Raw genomic sequence first — 12797 nt, 5'->3', positions numbered from 1 at the left:
CATTCTCTGGGTTAACATTGATTATGTAGCCAACTGTTACAACCACCTCCAATGTGCATCACTTCTGCAAAACCATCATTAACCAACATTGTCGACCCTTCACTGGTATCCCTATGCCTCATGTCTTTCTTTCTATTCTGTTACCACCATTGCAGGAATTGCTATCTTGTTGCCATACCCACCGACATTCTTGTTTAACTATCATTTCCATGAGGATTACAAGAGCCATAACTTTTTCTGTGGCTCTGTTTAGAACATGGATAATGAAAAAAAAAAAATCCATATTTCTTTGCTTGGTTATTAAGGCAAATGAGAAAGAACAAAGAATATATGATCAATTAATCAGAACTTCTATTTTTTAAAAAAATTGTCACTGGCCTTTGCTTTTTCTTTTTCTTTTTCTTTGATTATGTTTTGGTAAATTTTCATTTCTATTATTGTTTGAGTTAGAGAAATTGGATTATAAGTCAGCGAATTATTGATTTTACATTTCACTAGCTTTAGTTTTTCTTAATCTTCAATTATATTTGGATAAACTTTGTTTCTTATGTTGTTTGAGTAGAAGAAAAGTTGCATGGAAAACCATTCATCTTTTTTTCCCCTTGGCTTTTCCCTCACAAAATCCTTGATCCAAACAGTGCCCTATTTTGTGTGTGTTCTCTTGGCATCAAATTTAGGAGGTTAATGGTGGGGAATGTTAAAGTCTGATCTCTTTGTTTTCTATGTTGACTCCTATGATAAAAAAGAAGATATATATATTGAAAACCAACATTTATTTAGTTGGCTTGTCTCCTGTGACAAAGCTTTATATTAGCTTAGGCACTCAGTGTTTGGAAGATTTATTATACTTCCTCATGAATGTTAGCTTTCTTATCACATGTTTCCGTGTTAATGATTGTTTCTGCAATTGTTCTTTTGGTTGTTGAAGGTACCGTGCTCATCCAAGGATAGCAGTGGTCAATTGTTCCAAAAGGATATGGCAGTTTTATGTAATACCACTTGTTCTTCTAGGGGTCCTTTTGTTTATGGTTTCATTGATATTTTTAGTGGCTCTGGGGAGTCATGGTGGGGCCTTGGAATGGATGGTGGAGGGGATGATCAGTCAGTCCCTTCTAATACATTTGATGGCTCAAATATTGGACTTGGTGGTCCAGAAAAGAAGCTTGAAAACACTGCAAAACCATCAACATGGCAAGATATAAAGCAAGGTCCATTAGTTTCCTCAGCTGGCAAACTAGATACTCTTGAAGAAGAGAGTGAAGATGACAATGAAAGCATATCCAGCACTGATTCAAGCAGATCACTATTGGACAAATTGGCAGGAAATGGTGTGTTAGTTGGGAATGAGGTAAAGGTTCTGTTAGATGTTTGCTTGGTTATTTAAATGATTATATTTAAATGATTATAATGATCATCTGTTGTTATTACTTATCATAATGCACACCTGGTTAGGTAAATCAATTTTCTTGATGTACAATAAATCTTTGAATGAGAATTGGGACTAGTAAATGCTTATAGTAATTTACTATCTTGTTCACTTGGATAGTGCTAAGCAAAGAAAGGACAGTGTGAATTAGCAAATTTGTACAGCTCTGTCAACTATAAAGGGAAGGGTTTAAAGTGGGATTTTCTTTTTTAGAGCTTGTTAGGTTTGGTTTTGTTTTTTTTTCATTTCCCCTTTTTTTTTCCTTCTTGCTTTGAGGATCTCTTATCACAAAAAGAATTCTTATGGTACCTTCTTGTAATTTGTATTTCAATTTGCGCAAATTATTTATCCTTGGGCCATTTACTACCTCTTTTGGTATTTTTTATGATACTTCTTGTTTGCTTTTGAATAATACAAGTTATTTTTACTGCAACAAGATGAAAAGGGAAATGAGATAGATTATCTGAGACTAGAGAGTTGCAAAAATCACTAAAAAGGGTAAGAGAAAGAGAATAGTTTTGATCTGAATATTCAACTTAGCATCCCTTGCTTGAATTCCAAGTAAACGCCCCATAGATTTTTTGAAAATGGGAATCCCAAAGGTAAAGAAAGAACAATACCTCACCCATGAGCACTGCAAAACTTAATTGAATTAAGAAAGATGATAAGATAGAGGGAACTGGCTTCTAACCCTATGAAACCCTGTATTTTGAAGTAATAATGGAACTATTCACTGATGGTTTTGGCAATGTTGTGGGGATGATGAAATCAATGTGAATCATGAGATCGAACTGAATAATCTGTGTTAAGGCACTCAATTTGGTGAAAATACATTTGCACAAATAGTACCTTGTAGAGTCATGCTACAAAACTGTAAGAATGTTAGTTGAAGTGTTGATCCATAGTTCACTCCCTCAAGTTTGTTAAGAAGTTCTGACTACTCCTGTTTGTTTTGTCATATAATTATTGTCTTCTTGACAGGATCTTTCTCTTGATGAGAATGTAGCTGAAGATGATGATGGTGCTCTGGAAAAGGAGTCTTCAGAGTTTGCGTCTTCTGCTTCTGTTATTACTAGTCAAGCATCTCGAACTTTGGAAAAGGATTTGGTTATGGTAGTCTTCCCATATTTTCTTTTATTTGTTTATTGCTTGAAGAACCTAATCCTAATTATAGCATGAACTTGCTTATTACATTAGATCCATCTACTCCGCCTTGCTTGTGCTTCTAAAGGGCCACTAACTGAGGCTTTGCCTGAAATAACAACGGAGCTTTACAATCTAGGGGTATCTAACACATGGCCTTTTGTTTCTTTCTTTTTTTTCTCTAAGGCTTCATGTCTTCCTTGTATGATTTTGAATAAACTTCTATACTGCTCAACGGTGATTTCATTCAGATCTTTTCAGAATGGGTACGAGACCTAGTTACTAAGCCATCTTCATTTTTCAACAAAACATTTGATGATGTTTTTCAAAGTCATATGGTTAGTTGATCTCTTTTGTTTAATATCTTGATGATAAATTTGGTGGTCTAATGGAATTTGATTGGGATGGCTGTTTTATCCTTAATATTAAAATATTTATGGACTAGGTTTCGTCTAGAATCTCTCAATTTTGGAAACCTACTTCTGATTTTGGAGAGCAGACACCATCTCAGCCCAGCTCTCGATATCTTAGCGACTTTGAGGAACTGCAATCTCTAGGTAATGGAATATAATTTGGTTATGTTTCTGGTCTACAATCACTTACATGAATTTTCTCAGTTAAATTGTAACATTCTTATTTGCGATCAATTTGGTCATTCTAAGATCATGGTTTCATTTATTTCTTTTTGAATTTGGAAAAATAAACTAGATTTTTCTTATCTATTAAAATATTAAAAATTCATTAAAATTTTAGAAATTTAATGGAATTTTGAGAAAAAATAGTAATTTATTTGAAAATTGTGGATTTTTATTGAGAAAGTGAAGTTGTCTAATAGTTCTTATTTATTGAGTTAAAACTCATGTTGTCCTAGTGACGAATGCCTTCAATGGAATAGATTTGAGTATCAAAGGGCGATGCACTAAAGGAGCATGCGACCACTTTGGATTTTGGAGACGAGTGTTTGAGTTTGTTAAATGATGGAACAAAGATGTCTTTGAAGCTTTAAGGATGCTCGCCACCTTTCTAAAGGTTGGGTGTGAAGTTTCAAGCATGGTGAAGGCTTTTGCATTCGTGAGTCTCTCTTGTTGTTCAGTTTCATGACAAGGATTTTTGATTAGGGTAATGTTACAACTTCAAGAAGGAACAACAACAAAAGTTTGCTATTCCTCTTCATCGAGAACATTGAGCTGATTTTTGAAATTCAAGCATGTCTACATCAGCATCGCTATCATTGTGGTAAATACACACAACTTGAAGTACATTTGTCCCTTATAGATTAGAATATATTTTTCTTCCATCATAGGTCCCATAAGATTTGAGTTGGTGATCGGAGCTTGCCTTTGAAGTAGGCGTTAATGAATTAGACTATGTTGTGAGGTACATATGAGACCCTTGAGATAAATAATGCCTATACCAACCTTTTCTCCCGGGTAGCTATTATGATAGGTAAAGATGTTTTTAATTGGGTTGAACCAATCGAATAACATCTCTGGATCTCCTTTTTTAGTGAATTCAACAAAGAATTTGGCTTGTCAAAAACTTGTATTGGAGGTATTATGGACGCGAATGACTTGGGACTTATATTAGGGTTGACGACTACTTATTATTTTATATTTGAATCAATAAAGGACAAAAAGAGTTGAAGTCATGGACTTAAAAGTATTGGACTTCTAGTCAAATTCGGAGGCAATTTGATTTTGAAAAGTTAACAACTAGAGAATTGGGAGAAGCGATCTGAGTGGTCCAATTCATGGATTTTATTTTTCGTCTATTCTTTCCACGTGTACATTTAAGCCACTTTGTGAGCAACCAAATCAAACTAGTCTTTGGTCACCATTTATTTCGGTCTCTAGACATTTCGAGTTGGTCCTGCTTGAGTAAACTAGCTCAGTTTGTGCAGTATAACGAACCAGTTTGGCCTAGTTGAAGTGGATCAATGTGGTCTTATCCTTTACAAACATCTTCCTCTTGTGATTGCAAGAGTGGCCCATGTGGGGACTTGTCTTCCTCATACCTTTGTAGTTATGGTGGTACGATGTCATGAGAAAGAACAAGAGATGGCGGCAAATGAAGTCTCAAGGCTTAAGGGTGACGCTATGTTGAATATCTGTGGACAACATTTGTGTTTTTGTGGTCCTCTGGCCAACAAAGGCTCTTGTATAATGTTTTCCGATGGTGAGGGTTGAAAACGACGTTGAGACAGTGGGAATAACTCAAGATGAGACGACAAAGGTCTTGTAGGCGGTTGTGAAGGTGAGATTCCGGTGATGGAGTAGTGCTATAGTGATGGAAAAGCTCTGGTGAGTCTTACCATGATTATAGTGGCTCATAATTGAGGTCGATGACATTGCACTATGCCTAATAGAAGGTAGTGAAGAATGTTGCTTTAAGGCTTCAATCGTTTTACAACAAAGGGTTTAGACTTCGGATTTAGTGTGGATTGGGGTTGACTCACTCTTAGGCTCCCGGGGGGGGGGGGGAGGTGCCTGTGTTGCAAGAATTTCTTTCATTTTTATATTCCTTGGTTTGTTGTGGCAATAAGCTAAATGGTTTAGGCTTGTATTCTTGTGGTTCCAGATGTAGATGGTGTCAGGCTGGGTTTGAGTTAGAGCAAGGTGATTTAAGTTGATGTTGCAAACCTTATGGGCTTAAGTGGAAGCTCATAGACAACCTTGTCAAACACTGATGATTGCATCAATTCAAGTTAAAGTTGTGACCCCGGTAAAAACCACTTGTAGTTGTGTAGGAGTAGAGAATGCTATAACCTGACTTGATGCTGGACCAACTACCAACAAGTTTAATTCTAAAGTCATGATATAACTAACACATAGGGGCATTTTCATTAGATTACGATGCTTGGAAGAGGAAACTAGTTTTATAAAACCTAAACAAGCTAAAATACTAGTTCCTTAAATAATATACCCTAGGTTCTTGAAGATATGATATGAACCTAATAAAAAAAAATGAAAATTTAAAATCTTTCCATGGTAGCTGCGTCAATTTAGCTTTTATTTGATTTTTGATAATTTGGGGAGGCAAATGGTCATTATAATTGATTCACGTTGTACTATTGTACTCACTAAGTGACTGCTGATCATATTTTGATTAGTTTGTTTCTCATGAATTGTGGACGTTGTTTCTCTCTTTGTGGTGCCTTTGTAGTTTTTTGTCTAAGAGGTTAGGGGATTTACTAAGTAGTGGGCTGAAAAAAGGTAGTACCTAGAGAAATGGTGCCTCTTTTCTCATATGGTTTGTCTAGTTGGAACATAATTGGGGAGTGGTTGGGGGGATGGAATGTTGTCAAAATTATTGGGTTTGTAGTATTCTTCTGACATTGTTTAGTTGGAGCTCAACTCATCCTTCCTATGAGATTACCACTTTACCTAAAAACTTAAGCTATTAGGTTGTGGACCAATAATGTATATCAAACCTTTAAAAATCCCTCATAGGTGCAGCCTGATAGCACGTGGAGAGATAAGCAAACAATAAATAACACTCATTATAGGGAATACAATAATTTTTAAACATCGCACAATAAACGTGGGCAACAAAATTAGAACCTAGAACCTTTTGGTAACCAACTTTGATACCATGTTAGATTACCACTTTACCTGAAAGCTTAGGTTGTTTAGATTGTGGGCCAAGTGACCAGCAGTGTCTATTGAGCCTTTAACACTTCTTTTTCTTAATCTTGTTCTTTTTTATTATTTTTATTTTTTACACTTGGGATTGCTATTTTCTTATTCATTTTTTATTTTTGATGAGTAATAAGAATGTATTGAAATCTGGGAAGAGCCAAGTGCAAGATGCCTAAACAAAATGCCTTCACAATTGTATACAATTCTTGTGCACACATAGACAAATCCTTATAGATTTAAAAGTTGAAAAATCTACCTAAGACCAAGAGTCAATGGCTGTTGCAGAAATGTCAAAACTCCAAAAGAAAAGAGTACATAATGAACCAAATTGTCAACCCCCCTATGGTTCTTGTTTTTTTTTTTTTTTTTCTCTTTCTTGTTCTCTTATTTCTTTTACTTTTTATTTTTCCTCTGTTTAATGAATAACTAACTAAACATAGCATTAGACTAAATTGTTTGTTTTCATGGATGCTACTTTTTAGGTAGGTCATTATATATATATATATATATCTGGAGGACTAGTTTTGCTTTTGTTTAATATGTAGACAATTGAAAAATAGTTAAAATATTTTCTAAATGGATTTTATTATTTTTTAATAATTTTTTTTATGAATATTCTTTGTTTTAATTATATTTTAAATTCATACGGTCATTTAATTTTGTAAAAAATTATGTATAAAATGAATGATTTAGTACAGAAAAGTTAATTTTGGATACTAGAGTATTCTTGTAGTTGCCAAAACAATGGAAAACTATAAAATTAGTTTTTAGTTTTTTGAGAACAGTTGAAAAATCGACAATAGAAATAGAAAATTGGCAAGGTAAATAAACACGTTTTGATAATCTATTTCTTCACTGCATAGAAACAAAAATGGAAAAGATAAATGATACCAACATGCCCTAAATTTTGTTGGTTGGAGAAAATTGGCATTGTAAACAAACACGCTTTCATAATCTATTTCTTTACTGCACAAAAACTAAAACAGAAAAATAAATGATACCAACGTACACTAAATTTTGTTGGTTGGAGATTTGTTTAACTAGAAATTTAAGGCCCCATTGGAAGTTGGAACAGAAATCAGTAGGATTGGGAATCCTAGTCTAGTTAATTCTCTTTCCCAAAAATGGAACTGTTCATTCCCATTAACGTGTTGTACTATTTAAGTTGGAATCACAATCATTAGAATGTATGAGATATTTTAATTTTTATTATTGTAATAATAGGGTGATACTGTCATTTTAATAAAAATCCATCCCTTCTACCTAGATTGGCATTCTCACATCCCCCCTTGGTTTTCCAATCCAGATTGAGTAATGGAAATCCAACTTTAGTCATGCAGCCCATTGGGAATGGTTTTCAACATGCAAGTCCGAAGTGCTGGATTCATTCTTAGTTTGGGTGCGTTCTCATTTCTACAGATTGAATCCCACATATCCGATGTGGGCTTAGATGGGAAGACTGGAGAGGTGTAGTTAGTTGTGTTTAAGCTTGGGGTAGACTGGAGAGGCTCTTCCTTGTGCAAAACTTAAGTGGTTATGTCTATAATGAAGCAGTTACTTGATAAACTTGGTTACTCCTATAGTTGTAAAATTGTTAATTTTTTGGTGATTATTTGTTCTCAACTTTGATGTTTAAAGTTGAAATGACTTAGTTTTTCTATTCCCAGACTATTATTTGAGATTGTGTTTGGGCTTGGGGTTCAACAATTTTCTTTGAGAACGTACCTAGTCTCTCTCTACATACATACATACATACATACGTACATACATACATACATACATACATATATATATATATATACATACATACATACATACATATATATACATACATACATATATATATATATATGTGCATATTAATGCTCTCTTTGTCCTCTCTTTATGCCCTTTTGCTTTATATGTTTTCAGGTCATGGTGGTTTTGGTCATGTTGTGCTTTGCAAAAATAAACTAGATGGAAGGCAATATGCAGTGAAGAAGATTAGACTAAAGGACAAAATCCTTCCACTTAATGATCGGATATTGAGGTATATTTTTTCCCTAAATTGTCGGAATTAGATTCCCCAACTAGTAAGATTTAGGGCTTCTTGTTGCTGTCTTTGTTGTTGTTGTTATTGGAATTAGATTTTTTCTTTTCATTAGTGCATTATCCTTGAGCTTCCTTTTTTCCCCTCCTCGATCATTGAACATGTACTTGTGTTAGAGGGTGCCAGTGAGGGGTTGCCACCAATGTACATGGAGAGTATATGGAAAGAAAACTATGAGGAACAATCCCAAAAACTCTATGAAGAAATCAGGTTTAAATGGAAAGTGTTTGAGCTAGAAAAACAGCGTGCTCAACAAAATCCTTTTAATAGAGAAAGTGAGCTTATAGTCCTCAAGTGCGCTATCATTCTTTTCTTGCCAAATACTCAGGGTGGTGCAGTGAGGAACAAAATCTGAATCCTTTCTCTCTTCTAGCAATGCGATGGTTCCTTAAGTTTCTTCAGCACAAGCTACTGAAGGCCCGTGCGTCTCTTGAAACTAGTACATGTAACCATAAAAGATCCATGCTCTCCTCCAACCTTCTTGTGTGGTAACAGTTGACAAAAACCTTGTGCTTCTCATATTATCCAAGGTGATCATGGATTCCCATGCAGCCAGCTGTCTGCATATAGAAAGACTGCCTTAATTGGGGCCTCCAACTGCAAAACAGCTTTCCAAAGGAGTCATTCTGGTCATCCTCTTTTAACCATATAGGTTGACATTTTGTTGAGTTCTCTCAATGAAGGTCTATGCCTTTTTAACAGACCTCAAGTGAGGTCAGTATAGTTTTCTCTTTATGGTAAATTTGTGACGCCTCGATTTTCATACCATTTTTTTTTTCTCATAAATCATAAATAAATATCAAACATCATAAATCAATAATATTAAAATCACACATCGGCCACGTCAGAATCCCTGATACCATTTAAACATAACCCAACCCGACCCGAAGTGGGATACCGGGTAATCGGTCAACTTATAGAACAGCCCTATCAGCGGAAGTCAATATATACAAATTATCTAGAATACAAATAACCAGAGTACTATACATCCATAAATTTACATATATCCAACACATTCCCAAAAAAAAAAAAAACAAAACTCTAGAGTAATCCTCCATCCCTAGCTCAAAACACTCACCTTGTCTAATCAGGGTATCGACTCCCCTTTATCTCGGAGCTCTATCTCCAGGCCTGTCACGGTTTCCTGAAATATTTAGATATTTGGGTGAGACACATCTCAGTAAGACGGAATAAATTATTTACAGTGTGTGACAGTATAAATTTCATTATATCATTATAAACATATGCATTTCAGTGATAGTACCATATGAGAAAATACACCAATCATTCTCATAATCATATAGATATAAAACACAAACTTTTATAAGCTTTATTCCCATCTTTCATCTCATTCACAAGTGACCCAAATTTATCAGTGAGAGTTTCTGAGGATGGGGGAAATTACACGCCCATACATATAGCTCCTCTCTGCTCTAATATCATTTGTAACCCTGCCTAATTAACTCGGGTACGACCGCAATTGATACTTATTAGGACACTCACCTTACTAAGTAAGCCCTTAGGCAGAGAGTTTTACTTTGCCTTATTTATCTATGTTATTAAACTCACGCACTTTCTTTTCACTTTCAGCTTCATTTCATCGTTTAGCAAACTGCTTTGAGAATATTCTTTCTACGCCATGCTTCACCCCATGGTCAAGGTTATGTCACCCTGAAGATATTTTTCACGCCTTGCTTCACCCCATGGTCGAGGTTATGTCACTCTGAAGATATTTTTCACGCCTTGCTTCACCCCATAGTCGAGGTTATACTCCCCCGAAAATATTATCTACGCCATGCTTCTCCCCATGATTGAGGTTATCCTGCCTTGAAATTTATCTCCACGCCATGCTTCACCCCATGGTCGAGGTTATACTCTCCTGAAAATATTTTACACACCATGCTTCACCCCATGGTCGAGGTTATACAGCCCTGAGAATATTTACCACGCCATGCTTCACCCCATGGTCGAGGTTATACTACCTTGAAAATATTCTCCACATTTCATCATTCACGTTTCTCATTCACATTCCAGTATTCACATTCTCATATTCGCATTTCAGTATTCACATTTCCACATTTTCATTGTAGTATTCACATTGCAATATTCACACTTTCATACTCACATTTCAGTATTCTCATCTCAGTTTTCACAATTCAGTTTTCCCATCTCAATATTCACATTTCAAGATTTACATTGCAGAATTCACATTGCAATATTTCCATTTTCAGCATTCGCAATTCATCTTGTCATATCAATGATATTTTCATCATTTCAATACACATCTCATCTCATAATAACACACACACACACACACACACACACACACACACACACACACACACACACACACACACACACACACACACATATATATATATATATCTCATTTCACGTTATTCAACATTTCTCAGTAAAGCATTTCCATATTTCATATTTCATCATTTCTCAGAAGATACTCTTCAGTACATATCACTTTTCAATTGAGAAATATATATATATATATATATATATATATCTCATTTCACGTTATTCAACATTTCTCAGTAAAGCATTTCCATATTTCATATTTCATCATTTCTCAGAAGATACTCTTCAGTACATATCACTTTTCAATGATTCTCAATAAAACCATTCACATATTATCCCAGTTTAGTATATAAAACATAACTGGTTTCCTTTAGTTCCATTCTGCATAAAGCCTTTCAATAAATATATATCATAGGCTAATTATTCTCAATGCAAAACACACACTCAATTTCAAACACATTTCCAGAACAAATCATATGCCACACAGATTTTATTTGATATTCATAATATAATAGTTCCAAGCAAAATACCATACTCACAATTTCACATGTTATTTCAACCGATAATTCTGAAAATACCTATTATATTTTATTCTCCTTACCTGACTTACTAAGAGGTCCACTAACACCCTAAATTTACGCTCCTCAGCTCAAAAGCCTGAAATTGCATTAACTTCAGATCAATCAACTTGACCTCCAGAATATTATTATTTAATATTCCTTAGGCCCCAAATACTCTAATTTAACCATTAAAACTAATATTTAGCACCCTTACCTCAGGTTTGGAGTGGTGCTCCGGAACCCCAAATTGAAAATCTGTTCCGCCTAAGTTGCAGAGAATATTCCCATGCACCTCGTGGTGGTTCCTGATTGTCAATCTGGGCGATAACGAAGTCAGAATCGAAGAGGGAAGGGAGAGAGAGCTGTAGGGTTTGAGTATATGAAAAATGAAGCTCGCAGGATCTTCTTATCATTCTCACTACAGAGAAAATCGTCAACAGTTTTCTGCACCTCTCACAAAATTGTCGACAGTTTGGGTTTTAACCTGTCCCTTTTTACTGTTTTACCTATAACCAGCCCGCGGTAAGAAGAAAGCCGTCGACGGTTTTCTACGCCCCTAACCAAACCGTCGATGGTTTGGTCTTCACCAAACCGAATTTCTTCTTTTTTCAATTATTTATATTATTATATTTTTTTCGGGTCTCTACATTCTCTCCTCAAAATTTCATCATCGAAATTGCTATTCATCACTTTTCACCCTTATAGAAAACATCTCAATTTTATTAATTACCCTCACTTATGGCAGAGGAATATCGTGGTTACATTTATACGGTTCTGGGAGATTACATTAACCCAAATAAAAATTTCCCAAAACCATTCATAAACAAAATCAAAACATTTCCTATCCTACACTACACTATACAAATCAAAATACATACCTTCAACCCTGAGTCCCATTGAACAGGTGTGGGTATCTCTGGCGCATCTGTTTCTCCAATTCCTAGGAAGCTTCTTTTACTGTATGACTGCGCCATAACACTTTTATCAGTGGAATGCTTTTCATGCGTAGCTCCTGCTCTTTCCAACCAAAATCTGTACTAGCACTTCTTCATAAGATAAAGTATCATCGAGCTCCAGTGCCTCATAACTAATCACCTGGGAGGGATCTGAGACGTATTTCCTCAACATGGAAACATGAAATACGTCAGTGAATTCTAGACAAAACTAGTGGTAAAGTTAACCTGTAGGCAACTGGACCCACTCTTTCAAGATTCTCGAATGGTTCAATATTCCTAGGGCTTAATTTACCCTTTCTTCCAAATCTCATAACTCCTTTCAATGGTGCCACTTTCAAATCACATGATCTCTTATGTCAAACTCCAACTCCCGTTGGCGAGTATCTGCATAACTGTTCTGCCGACTCTGTGCTATTCTAATCCTGTCTTTGATGAGTCTAACTTTATTATGATTTGCTGTATCAGGTCTGGCCCTAAAATCTGTCATTCCCCAATGTCATCCCAGTATAACGGGGATTGACACTTCCTGTCATATAATGCCTCAAATGGTGCCATCCCAATGCTAGTCTGATAGCTGTTATTATATGCAAATTCAATCAATGACAAAAACTTAATCCAACCACCTCTAAAGTCCAACACACAAGCCCGCAGCATATCCTCCACTGTTTGTATCGT

General features: G+C 35.4%; 1 protein-coding gene across 1 annotated transcript in view; it reads left to right on the top strand.

The window, feature by feature from the left end:
• LOC131150353 (eIF-2-alpha kinase GCN2) overlaps nucleotides 1-12797 on the top strand; it is a 151965-nt gene that overhangs the window by 41987 nt on the left and 97181 nt on the right. The window contains exons 6-11 of the mRNA XM_058101030.1: nucleotides 929-1348; nucleotides 2408-2539; nucleotides 2624-2710; nucleotides 2821-2907; nucleotides 3015-3126; nucleotides 8119-8236. Coding sequence (XP_057957013.1) covers nucleotides 929-1348; nucleotides 2408-2539; nucleotides 2624-2710; nucleotides 2821-2907; nucleotides 3015-3126; nucleotides 8119-8236 — 956 coding nt within the window. The remainder of the gene's footprint in view (nucleotides 1-928; nucleotides 1349-2407; nucleotides 2540-2623; nucleotides 2711-2820; nucleotides 2908-3014; nucleotides 3127-8118; nucleotides 8237-12797) is intronic.

Source organism: Malania oleifera, chromosome 3 (genome assembly GCF_029873635.1).
Source record: "Malania oleifera isolate guangnan ecotype guangnan chromosome 3, ASM2987363v1, whole genome shotgun sequence".
Lineage (NCBI taxonomy): Eukaryota > Viridiplantae > Streptophyta > Magnoliopsida > Santalales > Ximeniaceae > Malania > Malania oleifera.
Note: the sequence above shows the minus strand (reverse complement) of the source record. Positions and strands in the feature narration are given on the sequence as shown.